The sequence below is a fragment of the Lepisma saccharinum genome, chromosome 12, assembly GCF_977018435.1.
Source record: "Lepisma saccharinum chromosome 12, izLepSacc3.1, whole genome shotgun sequence".
In the NCBI taxonomy this organism is placed as follows: Eukaryota; Metazoa; Arthropoda; class Insecta; order Zygentoma; family Lepismatidae; genus Lepisma; species Lepisma saccharinum.
In genome coordinates this window covers 38409903-38436863 of record NC_139240.1, presented here as the reverse complement: position 1 = coordinate 38436863, position 26961 = coordinate 38409903, and the positions used below count along the sequence as shown (strand labels likewise).

At 39.5% G+C, this 26961-nt stretch overlaps 1 protein-coding gene across 6 annotated transcripts in view; it reads right to left on the bottom strand.

The window, feature by feature from the left end:
- Pur-alpha (Purine-rich binding protein-alpha) overlaps positions 1–26961 on the bottom strand; it is a 184530-nt gene that overhangs the window by 35583 nt on the left and 121986 nt on the right. Inside the window, exon 1 of one of the 6 annotated variants that reach the window (XM_083132135.1) lies at positions 24430–24941. The exons of the other annotated variants lie outside the window; for them this stretch is intronic. Coding sequence (XP_082988261.1) covers positions 24430–24475 — 46 coding nt within the window. The 5' untranslated portion in view covers positions 24476–24941. Of the gene's footprint in view, positions 1–24429; positions 24942–26961 lie in introns of those variants that run through there. 6 annotated transcript variants of the gene reach the window in all.

Genomic DNA, 26961 nt, shown 5'->3' with positions numbered 1-26961 from the left:
TTTAAACGGTAGCCATTGCGTTTGCTCGTGATCAGGGGACACGAAGGAGTTTTGTTTTTATTGTGGCTGTTCAAGAAGTGAGAGGAATGACAAGCCGTGGAATGGGCGTGCCAGGAATGACATGCAACTTCCTGCGGCAGACGGAGGGAGGAGTCTTTGCCATTTGCATGTATGAACGAACGGAGGCAGCTTTTTGACTTCACTTCTGCTCAAGAATTCTGAAGCTAACATAAAGCGTCTGAACAATGCAGAATGAAAGTGGTATTTCACAGAAGCTGTAATAAGTAGGACCCGAATAGTAATGCACTTAAAATACCTAAAACATGCATGCAAATATGCACTGAAAAGGTGTAAAATATGCAAATAAATATGCATTTTTTTAAATGATTTCTTTCAGTTAACGCAAAAGCCCTAAATGTAAACAGATATTTGTTATTTTTTCAACTTCTGCAATTTAACATGTAATGTACGTAAAATATGCAGTTCTGAATTTTTCTACACACTCTTGTTTACTATATATACACTGTTGTTTTATAAATTAAAGAAAAAAGAACTTCTTACAGATCATGTGCGAGTTATAAAGATACTTGAGTTTTACACAATAATTGTTTCGTTTGCTTTTTTTATTATTTAGGTCCATTTTTATGCACTTATAGGCTAATCGGGACTGGACCTACAGTTTAAGGTGGGATCCGAACCAGTATGAGCCTCCAACGGGTATCGAACATCGAACCCATCTTTCACTACCCATTTCAGGGGGCGTACTGAAAGTGCTGCACGCCTTTATAACCCGTGACGTCTGGTCATTCAGAGGACGCTCCTACTGCGGTGACGTAGGACTTTAATTTCCAGTGTTTGAAGGCGTATTTCTCAAACCAAAACAAATATTGCAGAGGTATTTTGCACATCTCATATTTGTATCTGTATCAGTAAAATGAATGTATTTAAAACATATTTAATATCGAAGTGGAAATGTCCGATCATTTGCAAGAAAACAAAATTACACGTTTAACGGTCAATTCCTGCAAGTGCGTCAGCCTTGAGTTGGAGTGCTGTGTGTAAATTAAGCACCCATCCGAGAAATGTAAAACTATGCACTAGACGAGCGAAAGCAAAGATAAATAACTTTGGCAACTTTTCGTTTATTCTTACACTGAATAAGCCCATATCAAGGTACCGAAGTGAGCGGAATTCCTCGACTTGTGTGAATTTTTAGCACTAGGAACTAATGCGTGAATTTTGTCGAAAAGTGAAAAATGATCATATTTAATTCGAAACACGCTTTTCACCACTTGGAGCTTCTTTTTTATATAGGTTCAGTGAATGTTTATATTATCTTTTACTGACAGGAAGTCGCCTTTTAAAATTTAAATGGTAGCGATTGCTTTCAACACTTAAATTAATCATATTTTACTCAGGTAAAGGTGATTGCTAAAATTGTGTAGTTTTGTCTGTTGATCTCCAAAGGCGAGAGTTACTTTTATGTTGACAATTTATTGTTTTCGACGTCTTCACGGATTAATAAGTGATTCACATAATAAAGAAACATTCGTAAATGTTTAGTGTAAAATGTTGATCTCATGTTCATACATGAAATATTTGTTGGGGACGAAAAATTACATGCATTAGCATTAGATTTTTAAACGGATAGCAGATTTTAATGGTTGTTTTTTAAATGTAATTATGCCAACATTATTCGTTTGTCATGAAATATTACTGATATTCTCGGTTCATCTTCCTGTGATTACGAATTCATTTCTATCGGGCAGACATCATGAGTCCTAATTTTCATTAGCAGATGACGGATTTCTCAACATGACAAAGTTAGTTCTAAATCTGAATGTGTGTACTACCTATAATCTGTAGTATAGAGCTTATTTATGTAAAATATACGGTGGTTAACCTTACTCGTTTGCGTATACATTCTACTTTCGTTTTGTTCATATTTATGTAATTTGGCCATTACTTCAGTGCGCTTATAATCAATCCTCAAGCGATACGGTCGCTTGTTGACATCCCTCTATAAATAATGTTTTATTTTTGCCGAAACAATTGGCGGAGGACTATAAAAGCTAGGAAAGCGTACGAGATCAAAGAGAACTGTTAGTCTTTTCTGTTATTTTTTCTTTTTTACGTAAGTATTTTCCCCAACATTTTCACTTTTAGTGCAATTAGCAATAAAAATTGTTTACAGTATACAAACTGATAATGCACAAAAGCAATATCACCAAGAAAATAAAACACAATAACCACAATAACTGTGGTCTATATATTTAAATGTAATCATTAAAACACGCGTTCATATTTTTCTTATTTTTAAAATGCCTTCTTTATTGCAATATGCCTATTTTATGCCAATTATGGGTACATCGTCATATTCTACCATGAATGACATAATTTGTAGAAGTTGACTTCATCCATATATTTAATGGACACATAATCCAAAGTTAAAGAAAACATGGTCTCCACTTAATATTTCACGAAACATAGCGTTTACTCTGTAAATATGTTGTAACTACAGCACTGCTATAACAAGAAATAATTCTGCTAGCTTTCAAGCGTTTTATCTACTTTGTAGACGACTCTTCTAAGTTTCAGTTGTTCGCTGGTGGAAGTAAACTACTGAAAATGCACAAATGTACTTTTAAAGCAAGCACCACCTGGTTTGCGTCGGCAAATTTGTCCGTACGTTCCGCGTGCCTCTTGAGCGGAGGCGCCATTTTGTTTCTGGCGTATTGAGGTGACCTTGTGGGCAGGCTGCTGCCGGTTGCCAGGAATTAAAGAACGTACTTGGCTTTATTTAGTTGTAGATGGCGTTGTGTGCGCTTTGTTTCGTATGAACATAAACGTATAGTTTGTGTGCGTCTTACGTGCGACATGTGAACGCAATCTTTGAACGATCGTCATCTTTGATTGTCTCGCATCTGCTTCACTGCCAACAACAACATATTGTATACATATATTTCATGGATTGATTACACGTGTCTTTGCAATGATGCAGTTAGAACGTTTTCTTGTGTTTCAATTCCAATGTGAATGCATTTTCTGGCATGTCTTACAAAAACATTCACTCGAAAAATTCGTTAACCTTACGGTTTTTGGTGTCCTTTCCCTTTTCTTCAAAAGATTTTATTCAAGCTTTTTAAGAAACTTGCATTAACATAGTTTAAAAAATTACCCAGTATTACTTACACTGTTAAGAAGATAGCCTTTACTGTAAATTTTATATTTTGCCGTTCAAATTTTACAGCCTGTCATTTTACATCTTTTACTTGAATTTCAATATTGTATTAGGCATAGAGATAATGATTCTAAATTATATTTACGTGCACCATGAATATAATTTTAAAAACAGGATAATTAAAACTAAGTGAATTAGGGTAACTATGTAATAGCCGTTAACTTTTAAAACGGTAAAGGTTCTTTTCTGCGGTATTTGGATGGCAGCGAGGCCGTCATTGTTCAAGCAACGTCTTACAGTGTAGGAGATTCCAAGATATTGAAAAAAGAACAGTGTACGTGTATACTTCAGGCATGTTTGTTTATTACTTCCGGAAAGGATTTAATGACTTATAGGCAGTACGAAAAAGTTCCTGTTAGGGATTAAATATTTACCTTCTTCGACAGTGTCAGCAAATATAGTATTTCTTTCAAGATTGAAACACTTACATAAATCCAACTGCGCATCCACTTCAGTACGAGAAAGATTTTCAGGCGTGGAAAATAGTGTAATTACTTTCTGAATACAAACATTGTGATTTTTTAATTGGTGGCATCGTGCACTAAAAATGTACATTTGGTATACAGGGTACGCACCGTAATTTGCTTTGCAGCAATTACATTTTGTGAGTGATGAAAACCCATTAATCTCAAGCAGTGGCGTAGCAACATTTCGCGTGGGCGAGATTTGAATGCGAGTCCCCCCATCCGTTCAGTTTTGAGAAAGATAGTTCTTCTGTCGTGACTGTTACTGGAAGAGAAAAAAACAAATAGAAGGCAGTGCAGGGTACAGAGAATACTGGAAGGTGGAAGCTAGTGTAGAAACTTTGCCAAAGCACTTACTGAGGTGATTTCAGATTTAAGCACTTTCCTGAAACTTAGAACGTGATCAGGAAATTCGGAGGATAAATCATCATCATCGTGCCCGTTACAGAGGGCAATCGCATCTGAAGCTGTAGGAAGGAAAAAAAAAAACTGCTCTGTGGCAGTTGGAGGTACATTATTGTTAACATATTGCAACTGGAAGTGCAAGGTCAAGAGAAGAAAATACAAAACAAAGCGCTTTGTATTCAAGAAAATAATACACTGATAAAAATGTCCAAGTATGTTATCGTGAATTTTTGAGTAAATGTTTCACATGAGAAATACGACAATAACTTTTATTTTTGCCCCCCCCCTTAGGCTTTGGGCCCTGCCCGCTTGTATGTTACGCCCCTGATTTGACGTATTCATTTAAATTATAACGTTAAATTAGAATTTAAAGCCAGATAAAAACAGAATGTTTTAATTTTATTGCCCACAAAAACTAGCCTTTTCCATCTACTTCTATTTATTACATTTTTCGTATCGACCCCATATGGATGCACAATGCCAGTGGTTCGGGCCTAATTTTAAATTGTAGATCCAGTCTACCCGTACATAAGTGGACAAACTTTCAGGGGATTTCACACCGAGGCGACAAGCAACACTTGAGGATTTCACCAATCGAACGCAGGCTAGTAGGGCTTGTCATGCTGCTGCAGTGTGGAACGTTGCTGTTGTTTGGCTCGTTACTAAGAGACACGAGTCGCGTGTCGCTTCGCTTCAGTCTGAAATGTTCCTCACCATTGGCGGAGTTAGCGGGAGGGGTACGGGGTAACATGCCTCCCCAAAAAGAATGACCAAGTATTATGAAAAGTATGTTCGCGCTATCTTTTACAGATAGCAAAAAAAAATAATACAAAGTTTAGCACAAATGCAATAGTTGGGACTAGATATAGCAGACGCTTAAATAAGTGGACGCCGGTTATCGAATCCGAATATTGTTACAAGGCAACAACGTTAACCGATACACAAAGTGAATATTCAACGTAAAATATTTACCATGTTTGTTACAGTTTCGCCTGAAGAAAGCTTTTCCCTTTACGCAATCACTGTTAATTCAAATAAAGTAGAACTACAACACTACTAATGCTATCATTACCGGTAGCTCAGTCGTTGTCGACCTCCGTGGCGGAGTGGTTAACACAACGTGCTGCAATGCCAGGGGTTCCGGGCTCGAATCCCGGTTCGGACTTTGATGTCAAAATAAGAATACTGATAATATAAAGCGAGAGTATACAGAGGAAGCCTGGAGGAAACTCTGGGGGGGGGGGGGTAAAGGCAGCCATGGGTGTGGTGCTGATCACCCCCACCTTCGGCCGTGATCAAGAAAGTGTGGAGCCGTAAGTCCACACCCCCAACACGCCTTCATGGCGTGGTGCAAAGCACAGGGGAGCACTTTATTCTTTACTTCTTGTATTAAAAAAAAAAAAAAAACTAATCCCGTCACCTTATAATCCGAGAGTCCTGGTTTCGTTTCCTGGTAGGGTTGCATTGCAGTGGTTTGGATTCCACTTTGAAGGTCCAGTCGCGATTAGTTTATCTGACCACAAACTGGACCTGAAAAAAAACCTTCTAATTTGAATTTAACATTTTGGGTGCGTCAGCACTTAGGCTATTTTGAAAGTCACGTTATATGGATCCAGCTCCTTACCGTAACTAAAATAACGTAACTGTATAATGTCGTGTAGCTAAAATATCAAAATATTCAGACTTCGGTTAAAAGCTGAGACTATACAGAGGCACACGTTAGGACAGGAAACAGGACAACACACAGAATTATACTGGTCATAAAAACCTTGTAATTGTCTTCATATGAATAATATATGTGCGTGTGCCGTGAAATCTGCACATTATATTTCCAGGGTTACATCTCATATGCTAACAACACATTTTGTGCCTCTCCCAGAAAAAAAATCTACATCTGTGAACGTCTATCACATCTTTGCACGATTCCTGGAACATAAGGAATTGCCGGACAGCCGTATAGTGTTTGGGTGAATCGCACAGTGTCCGAGATCGTATCTTTGATAATGCCACACATTGCGCATTGTTTTTAATAACGTTCATGAATGTAGAATAATTACATGTTACCGTCAATTACATAAATAAACGTGCATGTGTGTGTTCGCGTACAAGAAACAATCATACATTATGCATGACAAAACCTTATTTGCATTATCCGGAGAAATAAACCTTTAATAACAAATTAAGCAAGGTTGTTTGCGAGCGTTTTACGAGAAATAATGGAGTAAAGACGACGTGGAGATAAGTAATGGGAACGAGAGTACCCAGAGAGCTTCTGAACTTAGTATTCAGATAAAAGTTGTTAACGTTAAATACACGAGATAAACACAGAAATAAATGTTGAACTAAGGGATGGATTAGTTTATTTCCTTCTACCTGAAAGCACAGACCGAAACCAACGAGGAAATACGCCCTTTATTAAACACAGGGCTCGAAATTGAAATTTTCACGAAACGAACAGAATGTCAGCATGGATTCTCTCCGGTAAATCCACAGTTCTTGCTCAATTAATTGACTGTATATCTGAATTGCTGGAACATCATGAAATTATTAAAAAATATTTCTCTCTCAAAGGCATTTGATAGAGCAAATCATATCATTCTGATGGATCAACTTTACCGTTATGGCATGAAGAGGAATTACCAATTATTTGTGGGGGAAAAAATATCTGATTTATTCCCACAAGATTGGAGTCATAGATTTGAAACAGGCTTCCCCCGAGGGCACATGTTGGCCCCACACCGGAAACTGGCTTCGTCACATGACCGCTGGCACGTTTACACTGCAGCTGCATAAATGCACAAGGAGATCAGCCGGAGGCGGAGTGCAACGATGATGCACTTGGCCATGCACAGTGGAGAATCATCCTCCCATGAGAAGCGGTGACGTCACGTTTCGCACACCCTGTCTGACTTCGGAGACAAAAGGATTCTGTTCGATTCTGCAGCAAGTCGAGTTCGATAATTGCACAACGATTACTCACCAACAAATAAAATTACACAATCGAGTTCTTGTGACTGTTCTATGTTAATTTTCTTTTCGTTATAAATGTATGAAGTACCCTTTAAACGGAAATATTTCATTTAACACAAATGCTACGCATCCATTGCTTCCAAAAATCTTATAGCATGTTTCTAATGTTTCTAGTAGAAAATACTTTACATGGGAGCATTTCCCGTAACATTCCGGTTTCCAGTATTTGCGATTGCGATGTGAAGCGTGCAGAGAACGTTAGACAACATACACAGCACAAACGTATACGAGTTACGCGGTTTTCATTTAATAACTAATAAATTTAACATGAAGCATTGTTGCCCCTGTACATCGTCTTCTGTATGTAGACGACCTCACGATCTTTTGTCGCTCACGGAATCTCGCGTCAGCTTCTCGTCAACTCCAACTGACGATAAACCGTTTGGTTGAGTGGTCCTCCCAAACAGGTTTCACCTTCTCATCCGAGAAATCCGTGTGTGTTCACTTTTGTCGTCAACGTACATGTCATTTCGATCCTGACCTGTACATGGGGAAATCTCCCCTGTGCTTCGTGAATGAGGTCCGCTTCCTGGGCCTCATTTTCGATAAGAAATTAACATGGCTACCTCACCTTCGCCAGTTAAAGTTCTCTTGTCTTCGAGTTCTCAACCTTCTACGTGTTTTATCTCATACTTCCTCGGGTGCTGACAGGACGGTACTGCTTCGCCTGTACCGTGCACTCATCAGGTCGAAGCTGGATTATGGATGTGTTGTGTATTCTTCTGCCCGCCCATCTAGACTTCGCATCCTAGACACCGTCCACCATGCTGGTATACGTGTGTGCTCTGGTGCGTTTCGTACGATCCAGTCGCTAGTTTGTACGTAGAGGCATCTGAGCCGTCGCTGTCTCTGCGAAGACAGCGACTGGTAGTTAACTACTTCCTCCATCTTCGCTCGATGCCTTCACATCCTTCATTTGACACCATCTCCGACGAGAGTAGGCTGGCAAGGTATCGGCTCCACCCTAGTGCCACTAGACCATTTGGTGTTCGTGCAGACGAGATCCTGTCAGCACTTGGTGTTGACAGTGATCTTCCTGGCGTCTCTCCACTCATTCCGCCTCTCCCTACCTGGGAGTTTCCTGCACCTTCTATCGATTTTTCCCTGACTGCCCTTCCAAAGGCAGAAACACCAATGGTTGTATACCAGCAACGGTTTTTAGAACTTCGTGCGAAGCACCCCAATTTTAATGTGTTTTACACGGATGGGTCCAAGACAGTCGAATCAGTTGGTTGCGCCTTCATCCTAGACTCTCAGAGTTCCAGTTTCTCGCTACATCCTGCCTGTTCCATCTTTACGGCAGAGTTGTACGCCATTCTAAAGGCACTGGACTTTGCAGACGTGAATGGGCTGAAGAAAGTCCTTGTGTGCTGCGATTCGACCAGTGTGTTGCAGTCTCTGGATTCGCCGTATTCCCGGCATCCGGTAGCGCAACGCATATTCAGACGGCTTGTGTCCTTATCTGCCAGCACAGATGTACACTTCTGTTGGGTCCCTAGCCACGTGGGCATCCAGGGGAACGAAGCAGCTGATGCTGCCGCCAAGTCTGCTGATGCAGATGGCGACGTTCTCGTCCACCTTTTGCCAGCTAGCGACCTGCAGAATGTGTTCCGTTGTCGCCTTCTTGACACTTGGCAGACCGAGTGGGATGTGGAAACGGGGAACAAGCTTCACTCTGTTAAGCCCACCATAGGTGCTTGGCGTTCCTCGTCTCGTCCCTCTCGGCGAGAAGACGTTATTCTTACCCGCATGCGTATAGGACACAGCCGTCTCACGCATGGTCACCTACTGCAAGGGCTGGACCCTCCGTTGTGTCGTGCTTGTAATGTTATTTTAAGCATCCGACACATTCTCGTTGAATGTGTCGATCTTGCTTACCTCCGGCAGACTTTTAACCTTTCCGGCTGTTTGTCATCCCTCTTGGGTGATGACAGCAGTATTTTATCACGTGTTTTTAGTTTTTTGCGAAGAGCTGGACTCTTCCACCGTCTGTAAGGAGGTTTTTAGTTTGTTCTGACTTTTTAATGTCTCGTGCAGGTCTCTTTACAACCTTGCACTTTTAGTTTTTCCCAAGGGCCTATCTACACCCCCTTTTTAAAATCTCAGTCAGAATTTTAGATAAGGGGACATTTCCCCGTATACACAGAAGGGTGCGAAATGGCCTTAAGTGCCGACGCACCCATAAATTTTAACTCAATCAATCAATGAAGAGATTTAATTAAAAATAGGAAATAGTTACTTATTTGACGAGATATCGTGTAAACAAACTGGAACTCTACGCCCTCTTTTTTTTGTAACGATTAATCTTACATATATAGAATTGAGATATTTGGCAGTGTCCTGTGTTTACAACTGAAACAACTAATTTATTCTTCCACACGTGCACTGTATGCGCTATAAAGCAGCGCCACTGATTTGCACCCAACACCTTTTTATAGGAAGCGTTATTAACCAAGATTGAATAGTTATCGGCCATTACAAATGTGAAGTGATGCATTGTTTACATCTCACTCGGCCACCATTACATCTACACTCGTGACACAGAGCTCGTTTCTCATTGGTTATATTTACACGGTAGAATTCGATGCTAGTAGAAATGTTTTTCTTGAAAGAAAAAAAAACTGCCAAGGAAAAAGTTTTCGTCTAAAGCGGGTCTAATTCGTGTGTGTTTCAAAATTGTTCAAGCAATTTTCAATAACGTTTCTTTCTGTAAGTTCCATAACGTTGTGTGTTTGGCAAAATTGATGTTGCCATAGTAACAAAAGCATAAGTTTGAGACAGTGATAAAAATGTATTTATCAAAACGCGATATTCTACATATTCTTTCTTAATATATAGGTTCACAAGACTGAGAATCAAGAACGAAAAGAAACAAGTTTCTAAACAATCTTTTTTGGGAGTGGAATCACAAGAACCGAATCCAGAAGTGGAAGTGAACTGCTTGTTCCTTTTGGAACTTTTTCTCTTGAAGACTCCAAAATGCACATAAATTCCAGACGATCTGCAAAATTCCCTGACTTTTCCCTGATTTCCAGACGCGTAGCATCACTGAGTAATTATATATCAGGATGGCTACAAACAAGCAGAAATGAAATTGCCTGACTTTTCCAGGTTTTCCAGGACAAAATTTACATTTTCCCCTAACAATTACAAACTAAACTAAATCGATGTTTTTGCAAATGGAAAAAAAACAAAAAACATACATATCCAAGTATGGATATTTCGAACTGGCGAGAAATGTGTCCAGACATCACTGCACATTCATAAACAAAACTTTGCAAAAATTAACATTTTTCACGGTTTTCGCGTTTGCGAAAAATCAAGGTCCCTACTAATTGGAAATTACTTTCTGGGTACCTCTCGTATAAATCAGCAGATGAAAAGTGAGCAGGGCTGGCAGAGAAAAGTCAATTCTTGATGAAAGTGATATGCTTTTATGATTGAATGATTCGAGTAAATATATAAAAATATTTACGTTTTTACTATTATTATTTTATTTCATAATAATGGACAATAACTTCACTCAGTGAGAGATTAATGACCATCTCTCACGAGTTTAAACAGACAGGACAGAGAGTGATGGTAATTTCATTGCAATACTAGTGTTGCAGTAAATTTGAGGTTGGGAGCATGCATCAATGCAGATTTGTGTTTCACTTTTTCGTGATAGTATTCAATATATATCCAGTTTTGTTGGATTCTTCTTGATATCTAAGAATAGTGCAATGTCATTGTAAACGTATGTTAATTTGTGCGAAAGCAGTAATAAGTCAGAATGATGAAAGAAAACCTTCGTAAGCACTGCTACATTAACATTAAATAAGGTGAAGTGAGCCAGAAGAGTAAATTCCAGCAGCATATTTGCAGTCTAAAGCTCTTGTTTATGCATGCGATTTTTGTTGGATGTTGCAGTCCGAAGACATCAATTCCATACGAGTGCCATGCATGCAATTTCTGTCGCATGTTGTAGTGAGATACCTTGTCGGGGTGGCGATATTCGACAAAAATCTTATAAATACGGAGAAACTAGTACTCACTTTTATCCGCGAAGCTGTTTTTTCTTCTTTTTCGATTAATTTCAGTGGCCACTGCCACCATCCTCGTTGGCACTTGCTGCGCTGTTGCTTGGCGCACGCACTACGACAACTATATCGCTCCCATACCCTCCATCTGTTGACAGTTCTGTCCCCTTACTACTCCCATACGGACAAGAAAAAATGATAATTCAATGTATTTTCCACGTAATATTTAGAGGCTTAACACATTTTTCTGCCCCTTCGGAAATTCCTCTCTTTCCTCCTGCCATCAGTGGTTTCTGGCGCCGTGGTTGTGTTGTGCATAAAAGGGACCTAAAAGTTGAGGCCGAAACTTAGCAACAAGATTTCCTGTTCGCGTGCAGAGTTCCATAACGATATAAATAAACAAACAAAAAAAAATCAAGACAAATTTCTCTGACATTTTCCTGACCTTTTTTGACACCTCAAATTCCGACTTTTTCCGGTTTTCCAGGTCTGTCGCCACCCTGATATATCTATATATATTAGGGTGCTTCAAAATAACCGCCAATTTTTTGACAATATACATAAACATTATTTATTCAAAATTTCAGCTCAATCGAATCATATTTAGGGGTCGCGAAACACCATCGAATTTCTGATGCAAGTTAGCATAATGGACATATGAAAGATATATATATATATTAATACCTGTCAAAAGTTTAACATCTTTACAAGTTAAACAGTGTCCGGTCTGTTAAGGAAATAAGATTTCGCGCTTATCCTGGCTGTCTCAGGGTCTGAGTATCGTGAGTTTAATCACTAGCGCAGCGAGGTGGCACTCGCCTTGTAGTCAATGTAACCAGCGACGATGCTGATGAAGATTATGCTCATTACCAAGGCTCCTCTGAAATAGGCAAGACACAGAAAAGGCAAAAAGTAGCACAAGTACAAGTGCGCCTGTGGTTCTCACACCAAAATTAGTTTCCACTCAATATAAATGACAGAAAGGCTACCTTGGTAGTAGCTGCTACATTGTAAAGTGGTGAGCATTTTAGACTTACAATTAGTCACTCGTCCTAAGAAGGCAAAGGCAACCTATCCGCTACAAGCTAGCCACTAACATACAAACAACTTTTAATCTAAGACTAAGGCCCTCTTCATAGAGCACTGATACGGAAAACTGATGCAAGATGTAACTGGAAAGGATAAGGCAGATCGACTGCCAGTAATAATATCAGGACCAAACTTTGATTAACGACTATGCGCGGTATTACAGTCGGGAACGGGAAATTCTATGGCAATCGCCGTTGCAGAACTCTTAGATAAATGGACTGAATATGTACGGGGTATGTGCTTGGACACATCAGGAAATGCTGGTATTAAAATAGGAGCATGTTTGACACTGGAACAAAAGCTAGGTAAACAAATATCGCATTTCCCTTACCGGCACCACATTCTCGAAATTGTAGTATCTGCCGTGTTCATGCAATGCAGCCTATTCTAATCCAACTTATGCATTTAACATAAGCGAGGATTCATTGATAGCTACCAGCGCGGCTTCGAAATAGCAAAATAACTGAGAGTTGTCAATAACAACGCGGAGTGTGATGTGGCTCGTATCGAAGCATTTCATATTTTTAATTTAAAAAATGTAAATATCAATATGTAAACATGCACAACGCAGAGAAACACAACGCCGTTGGTGTCATGCATCTACTGCACATAGGAACGAAGATATGGCCATGTGAAAATATGTAAACAAACTAACAAGTGGCCCACTTGACCGTCAGTACCACGGCATGTACAAGTATAAGATGTCGGAAGCCATTGGACAAGATGAAGACAGAACGTGTTAAAGGAAGAAAAAATACAGTAGACATCGTCAGCACCATGTGTTTGACAGTGTTACAGCATAATGAAAATTACCATGACAGTATGTCGAAGAACCACTGCGTAAGAACCGAAAACCTGTCAAAGAGTTGTTGGCACATCCCGGTAGACAATGTCCTTCAGCTTTCCCCACAGGAAAAAGTGTAACGGTGTCAAATCTGGGGAACGAGCCGGCCATTTGACAGGCCCCCTACGTCCAATCCAACGATTTGGAAATGTATTTTCCACACATGTTGTAGCGCGTCTTGCACTGTGAGCTGGGCACCCGTCATGTTGGTACCACATGTCCCTCCTTGTCTGCAGTGGTATGTCCTCCAATAGTACAGGCAGTTCATGTTGTAAAAACTGTATGTATCGTTCAGCATTCAGTGTCCCTTGTATAAAAAAGGGCCAATGAGATGTTCACCCAATATACCACACCACACGTTCACACTCCATGGGCGCTGGCGTTCCACTTGGCGAAGCCAATGTGGATCTGTCACCGACCAATAGTGCATGTTCCTTAGGTTGACATTTCCATGATTGGTAAAAGTTGCCTCGTCAGTGAAGAGGATACGTGACAAATCGGGTGTGTCGTGTCGTAACATCAATGTGCAAAAGCGAACACGGTCCACAAAATCATTCCCGTGAAGTTCCTGATGGAGGGAGATATGATATGGGTGAAACTTGTGTGTGTGTGTGTGTGTGTGCAGAATGCGCAATACACTTCGCTGACCCATCCCAGCATCCCTGGCAATTTCACGGGAGCTAACGTGCGGATTCACAGCAACAGCGGCGAGAACATTTGTTGCACCTGCCTCACCTGTAGCTGGCTTGTTCCGCACACGTGCTCGTGGTGTTACACTTCCGGTGTCTCTTAATTTAATAAATAACTTACCAAACAGACGTCGAGATGGCTGTCGTCTGTCCGGATATCTCTCTCCGTACACACGGTAGGCTTCTGAGCCATTCTTTCGGCATTCCCCATAAATCAGGATCATGTCCGCTTTTTCTATGTTTGTGAACACCATAATCTTCGCTCTTACCACTACGACTGCTTGCTATGAACTAACACGATCTCGTGGACCTGCTATCAAAACTTGCTCTGCGTAAAGGCAGTTCTGTCAGGCACCTGAGAAGTCTTACATGCCGTGGTACTGACGGTCAAGTGGGCCGCTTGATAGTTTGTTTACATATTTTCACATGGCCATATTTTCGTTCCTGTGTGCAGTAGATGCATGACACCAACGGCGTTGTGTTTCTCTGCGTGTGCTCTTTTATATTATGCATGTTATTGTATATCGTTTCATTAAAAAAAAATATGACTTTGCTCCAGATGCCCCATTTGTCGATCATTTTTCGACCCACCCCATACCTCCGATTTACGAGCCCCATTTGATATTATTGTTTCCCGCAAACCCCACATTGCTACTATTTCTGGTTTCTTCGCTATTTCAGGTGGTACTTTTAGGTGCCTCACGCGGTATATATAATCGCCAATAGACGATATTCAACTTGACATCAATATGCAGTGCACTTCGGGAAGAATTACGCATGAAGTCCGGCAAACAGATTTGCGGGTGTTAAGGAAAGCGTACGAGGAAACCTTATTACAGAGAGAAAATTTTGCGATATTTTATCCGTACACATTCCTCATATGATCATTATAATCATACAGTGATTCACTTCGGCAAAAAAAACCATACGAACATTGCTCACCGGGCATGTTTCCAACATAAGATCTAATCTGTTTGCCGGAAATACGGCGGAGGGTGTGATTTCACTCAGTGAATTGTGGGGGTTGAAAATGTTCTCAAATTTAATATCGGTACACGTAATTACTAATCAAGAATGTTCATAGCACATACTGAAGTTGAGAAACAAAGTTTTGGGCACACTAAGGGTATGGTCAAGAAACAAAGTTTTGGGCACACTAAGGGTATGGTCAAGAAACAAAGTTTTGGGCACACTAAGGGTATGGTCACATTGGATCAGCTTCCGGTAGAATTTTCATACTGGCGTACAAGGCAGAAAATCGTACGACAAACAATACCACGTAAACAAGTGTGGACTGTCACATGGAGCCGGGATACTCTTGGCGTGCAAAGACGTGTCTCACCGACCACTGATTCGAACCAAATAATTTACTTTTGGGGGGGGGGTGAATTCGGCAGAAGTGTATTGCTGTGCTTGACGTCTTACGTTGTTTGGGCGACAACAGTGGGACAATAAAAAATACTGAGTTGGTTTAAGAACGTCAACGATTAGGGAATATGAATCAAGAAATATCACAATCGGGAATCCTGAAAGTGCGGCTTAAAATTAATTTTCCGTTAGTAACGTGATTTTTTTTAAAGCCAGGCGTTGGCAAAACTTCGTCATTTGCAGACTAAGTTGGGAAATTTTCAGGAAAGGGAAAAACTCGATTTCTGCATACCATTCCTCGCCTCAAGTGATCGTTTTTGCATTTCTGGAATAGAATAAAAATTATAATTTTAAGAAATTTCTGACACTTATAGTGTAGAACATATCGAGAATAATCCACTTTCAACACGATCATTTTGAATTTCCAACTATCCGAGATCCATGACAAAAAAATTCCAAAATCTCATTACTACTTCGTTCTTTTCTGTTATATTATTTTTGTTGTATTAATCTATTAAGTTAAACCAGGGTGGCTACTCTAGGACCTTGATCAAATTCAAGCATAATTCCCGGTTTTCAAGGCAAACTTTCCAAAAATTCAAGGGTACAAGCAGAAGTTCTCTCTATTTCAACCTTACGTATTACCGCCTCTCACAACCCATACATACACACGAATATATTAACAATATAAAGGGTTTGTGTGATTCCGATGTATCTAAAAATTCTAATTCAATTCAATTAAACGGTATGTATAAGTATTTAAAATATTTAATTTAAGGTGCGGAGTTTACATTTGCCATGTCGCATACTCAGACTCGAAATACATCTACAAACACTAGTCCCAAATGTTATGGACTTACGGGATATAGTAATCTATGAAAAATTGTTATTTGTATAAGAAATTTCAAACTCAAATTTACTATCAACTTCAAGATATCTTGCAATAATCTTCAGCCTGTCAGATAGATTGTTCTGCAAAGGACACTAACAAAGCAAACGAACTTAGAGAATTCTGATTTATTTTCCACGCAGCTTTCTTTTATTTTTCTTCTTCAGTAAAAAAAACTGAAAAACTTGCTTCAGGGCATTAATAAATATGTATAAATTGAGATTTGGATTAATGAAATTTGCAATTTTTCACGTCTACGGAGAAAAATTCACGTAGAATTCACGCATAATTCCCGAAATTCAAGGAATTCCAGGTGAGTAGCCACCCTGTAAACGTGAGATTTTGGTTTTCATGAAATGATTATGTTTGACCTTTTAAATTGATTCATTTCTCTGTATTTTGATGCACTAAAAAGTGCACTTTAATGTGTTACTGGTATCAATATATTTGTGCGAATTGACATACTTTGGGTTGTCAATTAGGTACAGACCATACTGTTATGTGATAAGACTAGTACATACAGTGAAATATGGGAACAATCTTTCGACCATAATCCAGAAACAATTTTCGATCACTTTCACGTGTGTTATACTTAAATGGGTTAAACGCACTTCCTACAAAAATGTTCCACACCCGTCTCTTTCATTATCGGTGCTCATACAAATCTGGGCATATAACACATTCTGAGAAGCATAACATACACACTCAAGAGCAAACGTTGAAAATATCTGCGGCACAATGTTTCTTATTATACAAGCTGCTCAAAAAGAAATAAACATGTTTTGCTACAACTTTCTTGGCAACAAAGTTTACATTTCTTTTTTCTTCTTTTTAGTGCGGTTAGCATTAGGGCTGAGCCGTTATCATTATATCATACCCCGTTGTCTTACATCCAACAACAACTCGAGTTTCTGGTGAGTGATCGCGATATGCTTCGTAGGAACCAATCAATAACACGTAACAACTATCCAATAAGAGAGAAAAAACACCAAATAAAAGAAACCACAATTACTCTTTGTAATCGTTGGAAGTGTAGATTCTCGAAATGGTACGTTGTGTATAAATTTGAAAACGTGTACAAGATAGTGTACACGCGCTACGACGCCAGGGGTATCAGGTTCGAATTCCGACTTGGACATGTGTGTTCTTTGCGAGTGTTACTTTATCAATTTCATCATATCACCACTAACCCTTATCTTCGCATAAGTTTAAAGGTGATAGCCTCCTCCTTTTACGAACACATTCTGTATAAATATATTTTTATAAAAGTAAAGTGTGTAAGGAAAATTTTATGCAGTTGTCGTGTAGTGGAAGAAACAAAAGAAAATCGTCAGAATCAGATATATCGTATCTCAGAAGTTTCTAGCTACTAGAAACTACCAAACAAGCCAAGGCGAAATTATGTCTGTAGGGATTGATTTGAAGAAATTTATGGAGTTTCAAGAAACTGATTTTAAAAAGGTAAAGTTCTTGTTGAAGCACTGGCACCATCATCCAGCTAGATCAATATACATTATGCAGTTCAGTATTACGAAATGTTCTCCAGTCTCCTTTTATAAAAAAGAAAGGAATTAATTAAATTTTTTGCGTGCTTGGACAATGGCCCTTATGAACACACCAAATTATCTAAAAGTTTAAAAAAGGGTGTGAAAAAACAACCGAGAAAGCAAGGTTGCAAAGAGACCTGCACAGGACACACACACACACACACACATTAAAAAGGTAAGGGAACGTTGAAAGAATGATACATACACAATTTTTTGCTAATTTGAAACAACGAAAATGCTGATACTGAATAGACATAATTAGGGAGACAAATTTATGGTAAATAAAAACTGAGGAGAGCGGTAAATAAAATGTTAGATCAGTGGTATATACGGGCGGTGGAAAAAAAAATTCGCACATACTTTTTCATTATGAGAGGAAACAACATACAAAAGAGCTATAAATTGATAAACTACTTAATTTTTATATACTGTACACACACACAAGTACTTAGCAGTCCAACCAAAAAGAAAACATCAACACATAATCACTTCATTTCTAAATTGCATATCTCAAGTGATTTATTTATTGTATGTATTTAAAGGATATCCTTGCTGTCCAACCAATAAAATAATCACTACTGCACATACACAAACACATGTTGAAAATCACATGATGATAAACAAAATTCATTCATGACAACACAAATGACACCATTGTTTCCCTTGATGTGCGGGAACAGACTAATCTTATCGCTGCTACAGCTAGCAAGTTCAATGAAACTGGAAGTTGAGTAGACATTCGGTGGAAAAATGGAAAGCAGCTTGACAGGGAGCGAAGTTTTCGAACTGAGATTATGTGCATGGGAAATCCTAATTTCCAGCGTCTTCCTGATGTGATCGAAGATAAAACGTTCTTCAGCTGCTAGTGGTAGGGAACTTTAGGCAAACGTTTCATTACAAATCGACAGTTTGCGCACACAACCTCGATTGCCGGTTTTTGCGTGTTTTCTACTTAATTTCATGATATTTCACGGTTATTTCGCGAAAAAGCGTTCATTTCGTGGAAAAGCACACATTTCGGATTACTTCGCGAATAAAACGCATGCATATTTCATCATTGGGGGTGTAGTTACGTGCAGAATGTTCAAAATTGCATCTTTTTTCACATTTCGCGATTTCGCGCATCGCGAAAATTCAATGTCCCTAGACATAATGAACCACTGTAAACTGTGGTTTGCCAGGCATCTGGACCACCCGCAGTTAATATAATCCTCTGTGGAGTTTCTGTATCCCTTTATCAATCTCATCTTCATAGCCACAAGTGGCAGAAAAGCGACATACAAAACCCAAGAACATCATCGCATGAGCCCAGACTGAGGTCTCCAGCCTTATCGGTTTCGAAAATTAATATACTTTAAAACTTCCTACGCAAAAAAACACGTCCATAAAATCTGGAAAAATAGAAATATTGCGGAGTCTCTCTATTTCAGTGGAAGTCTGAAGGTTCTGCAAAATTTACGTACGAAAATAGCAAGTTATGAGGACTAATTGTGTGCTGTTCAGGGGCGGAATAGGAACATGGTGGACTTTGTAGCCTTTCCAAATCAGAAACGTTCCTGCGCCAATGGACACTGGTATTTTGGCGAGGAAAGATTATTTTCCTGGCATTTTATATGTACCTAAATTTATATTTTATTGTGTTCCGAATCCAATTTGCACATTTCTATCGGCTTTATACACTGGATACGGGCAGGAGTTGGAATGCAGTCCAGTGTTTCCATCATGTCTCTTACGCCTACATCTCTGCTCTTACATCACGAATCTCTAGTTATGCGATTGTAGTGTTGCTCACGAGACTAGACGGGACAGACGAAACGAGACGGCTCGTGAAAAGTTATCCCGTCCTGAAAGACTCGAAAAAAATACAAACAAAATATTTAATCAGTTGCAAATACTTATTTACTTGGAATAAAGTAAATGGAAATGCAGACCAGCGTTTATCAAGTCTAAAGTTGTCTATCCTACAAAGACCAGTGAATGAATACCTAAACTTATTTTCCGCATGCTTGCACAACAGATCGGGGCGACACGATACACACCATTGAGAAAACGGCCGTCTGGGTGACAAGACACGTGTGGCCTGTGGCTTTGTTCTGAAAGCTCCCTTAAGCGTACGATATAGATGTGATGGAATGTTTGAAAGCCACAATAACCACAAGATAACAATAACAGTAACCATAAACAACCTAGTTATCGATAATCAACAAACCGTATTTTAAATATTAATGTCGTTATGAGTTATGATGACTAACGAACATTAGTTCTTCTCACTATACAGCGTGCAAAATGTTTGAAGGTTTAACCCCCTTTCAGGAATAACACTTTGTAATGTCTCCCAGTTTTAACTTTTGTTGGCATGATATCCTGCATGGCTTTCACGGGACCAGACGAGACAAATATGGGACAACATTGAGACGAGATAAGCCAAAATCTCGTTTCGTGGGTAACAATATGCGATTGAAATAGGTGAAACTTTACAGCATTAGCATGCTAAATACTTTTGAGTTGCTGAAGTGAAACTACAGGGGAATGTACGCATGAATGGAAGAAACAGTGGAAAATAAATCATTAAGTCAAGTGTGTCAATACGGCACCAGTTGAAGCAAGTAGGACACATCGCCTTCACACAATATCCAAATGACAAGCATCTCCCACCTTTCCTAAAACTACGCAAACCACCCCCTCCTCGAGCTCGTAATTTATACTTCGGGCACTGGGGGAAGGGGGGGGGGGCAGAGTAAGATATCATATCTTGCCCTTCAGTTTTAAAAACTCGTATTTTACCTTTTATTATTATTAGCTTATTATCATTATCATTATTATTATTTTACAAAACATAAAATTGAAATTGAATTGAAACACCTTGGAGTTGTTCTAAAGTTCAAACTTGAGTCCATGCCACTATTTAAATAGACACTGGATTCGTCTTGCTTACTTTCCATCAACATTATCACTTTCACGATGTTACCAAACAGAGACCACTTATTCTGCTGTCTTTCATAGATTTCCACCATTCGAATTATCAAAGAATTAACAGGGTGGCTACTCTAGGACCTTGATCAAATTCAAGCATAATTCCCGGTGTTCAAGGCAAATTTTCAAAAAGTTCAAGGCCACAAGTAGATGTTTTCTCTATTTCAACCTTGCGTATTACCGCCTCTCAACACCCACACAGATGCACCAGAGGCGCAACCACGAACTCTTGTCTGGGGGTCAAGTACCAGGATAAAAGTACCAATAATAATAATAATGACGTTATTATGACTATTATTATTATTATTAGTAGTAGTAGTGGTAGTGTCAAAGACGTTATCATCTTCGTAAATTACACAAAAAGGGGTAGAAGTCTGTGTTAAAGCAATTGTGTTGAAACAAACAATTTTAAAAATTTCTTTAAAAAAACGTTCAATTTCATATTCATTAATAATGGAAAAAAGTACACAGACTGTATTTTTAAATGGCAGAAAATGCATGATAAATGCATTCCGACCGAATATTATTATTTTCGTATATATAGCATATATAACTTTCATGTACAACATATGTTTTACACATATTCAAAATGGAGTGATGTAAAATAAAAAAAATGCATGCCAACACTAAATTGTGTACGTATTCAAAGTTTCTTTAATATATATATATATATATATATATATATATATATATATATACGCACAGCATATAAGTTTATTATTTAATATTTATATTCATTGCATAATCAATTCACCCACCTCATAACAAACCAACAGCAAAAATTACATAAATTGTCTCTCAAATATGCACGCTCCCTTTCCTCCCAACAATTGTTCATGCATTTAAGACAAAATCCATTAAGAGCAGTCTTATTGGTAATTTACAATGCATTACAGAAAACAATCATATTGTGAGTGAAGCGAACAAGAAAAAAATTAATCTATTTTTTTACAAATTCACAACAATATTGATTTAATAGGACACAAATAATTTCATGAGGAGCCATGACATTCTCTCGTTAACAACTTTTATCATTTAGATTGTTCGGCGGTCAGGGCCGACTCTCGTCGCTCCCTAGCTACGGCTCTGAACTTGACGAGACTAAAAAAAGCAGGAGTTGCGAGCAAAGCGAGCGAGAAAATTTTACGTAATGTATTTTTATTTGCATAAAATTTGAAATCGAGGGGGATAATTGCCCTTCTGTGCCCTCTGCAGGTGCCCTTGGCCATCAATGATTGCCCGTTGCCCTCCTTAGATTTGATTTCCATTCAAGGTTGTGGGGGGGGGGGGCAATGCTCCCTGCCCCACTGTGGTTACGCCACTGATATGTACACACAAATATAGTAACAATATGAAGTGTCTGTGTGATTCCAATGTATCTACAAATTCTAATTTAATTAAACGATATATTTAAAACATTTAATTTGAGGTCCTTAGTTTACATTTGCCATTTCACATACTCAGACTCGAAATACATCTACCAACACAAGTCACACAAATGTTATGGCATATATTCTGCCCTGCGAAAAATTGTGTAAGAATTTCAAACTCAAATCTACCTAATCATCTTCAAGAAATCTTATCTTGCAATAATCTTCCGTCTCTCAGATTGCTCTACAAAGGACAGTAACAATGTAAACAGATCGAAGAATTCTGTTTTATTTTTCACACAACATTATTTTCCTTCCTCGATAAAAATAAAAACTGTGAAAATCTCGCCTCAAGGCATTTATCAATATGTAAAAATTCAATAGGATTTAGATTAATAAAAGTTACAATTTTTCACGTCTACGGAGAAAAATTCAAGCATAATTCCCGGAGCCAATAATTCACGCAGAATTCCCGGAATTCCCAGTGAGTAGCCACCCTGATTAAGTTAATAATTATGTGATAATAAAGTGTTTGTTACTATCAATGGAGTTCTAATGCACTTTCTACTGTTCTTTAGGTTATTTCAGTTAATCCGGACTTTCGTTAAACCGGCCAACTTATCCCCCCATTAGTTCGGATTAACGAGGTTTTACTGTATTTAGAAAATCTGGATATGCATTATGATCACAACATCCAAATTATATTGCAATTATCTACAGATACTGGGCATAGAAATGAAGATCGTTTTAAGTATCAAGGAGTACTTGGGATCATCTTATTGCTAAGTAATATGTTTACGATACTATTGTTGTTGATCATTTCAAGTTATATGTATGGAACAGTAAGAACTTCTCGGGTCTTAGTTTCTAACAGTAATAAATGACGAACCGAAACTCTTCAGTTGTTTGTCACGTGGCTGCAGTCACATTCTATGCAGCCATGAAGTAATCTTCGAGGGGCACGTGACGTCGAATGTTCACCCCTCTGTTACTTTTACTGTGGTCTCCGAAACAACGAGGGCTGCCAGAATATACACGTTATTTTTAACCTTGGTTCGTCCTCGAACAACGATAATGGGAACTGTTATGCAGGAATGTTGGGGATTTTCTGCGACGTAGGAATTTGTAAATAATCGGAAATGTGTTTCAATATCAGTAAAGTACAAGCACTGGAAAATTTTCCTCGGCCTTCAAAAGAAACTCGAGAACTTATATGCTAAAGGCGACAAGGGTATCCAAACGTTCAGACGAAAGTGGGTTTGAAAAATGTAAACATGGTGGGACATCCCAGGAGATGCACAAATATTTGTCTGTAAAATGCATTGGGCAGAAAACTATTTTATTTGTTCACTTTGTAAGCCAACTGTCATGCCTTCGAAAATTGTAACCTCATGTTCTTGCTTTACAATATATTCGGAAAAAAATACTGCACGAGGGTTGGAAATACCGTGGCAAGTTTATTTTTTTTGCTGCACATATTCACAAAGCTCCATACACTTAAGGATTTAAATGGACTTACCCATCTTTAAGTTCACTGAAAATTAAGCAAAGTACACAGCACTGGCATCCATGAGTGGTCAATTAGGGGCGGCGATGGATCGCCAGGAATGCTCTTTACGCATCCTTGGAAAGAATTTTTGCAACTCTGACGTAACGCCCGATACCACCGAAGAAACAACCGAGCATTGACAATTCGAGTGGGATCGGTTCATGCTGGAATGCAAAGGAATGCCACACAAGTATTCGGAAGTGTGTCAGACAGACTAAACAATACGGTTACATCACTGCACGAGAAGATGGGAGCCCGCAGTGACCTCACCGATCACGTGACGGGGAGCCAACACAAGACGAAACTTTATAGTTTTTGGTGCGTGGTTGTGGGGAAGGGGGTGAGGTAGCACTCGGAGGTAAACATATGAACGGACGGGGCAGTTGGCTTTGATTGTTGGTTTACGAAGTCTCTCTGCCACTTTTGGCCAATCCGACGACGAGAATGAGTGATGATTATGATGATGAAGGGACACTCACAAAAAATGAATGTTTTTTTTTTTTTTACTTCGCGTTTCGACAACTTTTGGTTAATTGTGAAGATGAGGTTGAACGGTGCTAAGATGACATGAACACACATGGACATTACACAAGTCCCATAGAGAATTATACTGGGCATGGGTCTAGGCGCCAGGACCTCGTTAGACACTCGCAAAGAACACCCAGGCCGGGATTCTAACCCTGGAACCAATACAGTGTAACACATTGTAATAAACACCCCGCCACGGGAATCAGAGGGAGCTGTAGGGGAAAAGCTGAGACGTGGCAGGGCGAAGAAAGGGGTAGGTAGGTCGTGCTGGTCCGGGAGGCACGGATAGGGGTTCCAAAACGTGGGAAGGTGCACGGGTTCCGGGTTCGATCGCATTTCCCGACCCTCGCGGGGATGGTCTCGGGGGGTTAAACGGGGGAATCCCCGCCGTCCCAGCATGCAACGAGTTACGTGGACTTACCGGGGGAGCCCTGCTCCTCGCCACGGAACACACGGCTGCGGTACATGTCCCTCGCTACCAACTCTCCATGGCCCGCAAGTCACCGCTCGGTGCCGCCATGTTGAACACCAAGCAGACGGAAGAGTCCATCCCTGCCGGGGGGAGGCAGGCTCTCTGGGGGGGCAGTGCGACGCTCCGCTGAGAAAGCACACTCGTTCCGTCCGATTCACAACATCGCACCTGGATCCTTCACCTCGTGCACGTCGAATCTACTCCCCCAGCTGCATCACGTAGACGGCGGGGCGCGCTGCATCACTTGGCCGTGCGTAGGAAAACAGCTGGTCCCGAGCGCGCTTCTTCCATTGTCGCCTTTTTCCGAAACTTGGCCACTCGCGGTCCCGTGCTCGATCAGATCCGCACCGCCACGTGCATCGTCGCGCGTCCTTTCAAAAGTTCACGTGCGAAAAGTGTCTGGAGAGAGACTGCCACCGCCGCATTCCTGCTCGACCGCCTACTGCAACACCAACACTTTCCTCGGCGCTCAGCTGGCCGCCTGGCATATCCCACGTCTAGAAAGGCGCAGGCTCGCAAAGCAGCCGGGAATCAACGGTGTCCCTGGCCCAGAACAAAATTTCCCTCTCGCACATGACAAATTTCCCTTTTCGACCTTAAAATTTCCCCTTTCACAAACAGATGCCCAAAAACCAGGGTTGTTCTAGGTCCAGGAACCCATAAATTCTAACGGGTTACGCAACAGGAGCGGAACCTTTTTTCTCGCTCAATTTAAATTCGGTCCAGTTGCGTATTGTTTCATTTCAATACGGAACTTGGACCGAATTTAAACCGATCCTGAAAAAAGGTTCCCAAAATTCCCCGTTCCTAGGAAGATCGGTACAGAAAGCGACCGGGAATTTCCATTCGATAGGCGAAAATATCCCTTTCCCCATACAAATTCCCTCAATTTGCAGAACCTGTGAAAACAGTGTAAGAAAAAAGAACCTTTCCTTTTTTGTGTCATTTTACGTCCTAAGATCAAAACGACACAATACATCGGACAAGTTCCTCTGGAATAGAGGAAATAGTTAAAATTCGTTATTTCACTTCCTTTACTAGATATTATATGACTGATATTGATCGTATCCTATATTGGGATCTGTATCCTGAATTGTAACAGCTTGATGTATCTCCGTGGTGTAGTAAGCTCAACAAGCTATTACAATTCAGTATAAGGGATGCGAGAACAGTCAATATCGGTCAAAATATCAGTGGATACATATCAGCGTATTCAGTGCAATTATGAATAACAGAAAAAACCTAAAACTTCTGTTATCGCGTCCCGCAGCGGACATAATTTGCACTTTCAGATCTCGCAGAGAATCACATTCTCATAACAATTGTCGTCTTTCAAGCACCTCTGAACGAGGGCATACCAATATTATGAGTAGGGAGCGTCTTTATATGTACCAAAAAAAAAGTGTTAGCTACGTAAATGAATATTTTACATTTTCATTACGCACTTGCCTTTGCCTCACCTAGCTAAATAAAATACATTAGTCTTATATTGCAATAATTGTAATAAATTCAAAATGTGGTTTATTTTTTTTTGTTCAAAACAATGGATTACCAAACGTTCTTTTAAGAGGTGAAACGTGAATCTCCTCTTGCTGTCCCTAAATATAGATTTATATTGACAGACTGCTTTTAGTATGCCATGGAAGAGCGGGAGTATATTCAAAATAAGCAATGGATTTCACGGCGAAAACTCGAGCTTACCTACATTCTCTGTTGCTGACAAGGGTGCTTGAATAACAGATGCATTCTCTGTTGTCAAGATTTAAAATAAACAGAGTTCAAAACTAACAGAATATAGATGAATGAAACCCTTTGGTATTTACCACAAGGGTAAATAAGAAATAGCATGAATATGGAATATACGTAGGAAAATGTTTGAAAATATGGAAAATACTAAAATATGTGATAAAAGCTAATACATGGAAAATATACCACAATTCGCAAACATAATACAAAACATCAATTTTAGCATCATATGAAGATATGTATTTACATAAACACGTTCCCTGATTATGAGCAGCTGATTGTAAAGAACGGAATCCCCTACATTGAAGTTTCTTGTCCCAGCCGAATATGTCAAAATAGATAAGTTTTAAGCCCACTTTAAGCATAGATATGTTAATCGGGACTGGACCTACAGTTTAAAACTGGATCTGCATCACTAGATGCCTCCACTGGGTATCGAACCTGGGAACCCTTGATCGTAAGGCGACAACGTTATCACTACGCCTCCCATAGAGGAAAGGGTTCTCTAAAGGAACACATTCAGCAGTGGCGCCGATAGTCTAATGAGTGAGTAATGAATTATATCTCTTTGTAAAAAGTAATCCTGATACGGTTTCCAGCCTTTTTTACACACTAGTTGTCGACAGAAACGTTGCTCGTAGTGTGTGAACAATTTTCTTCAGTTGTGATAACTTCTACTTTACAAACTTTACAGGATGAAAAACTTTTCAAATATTGTTTCAATTGTCTGTCATG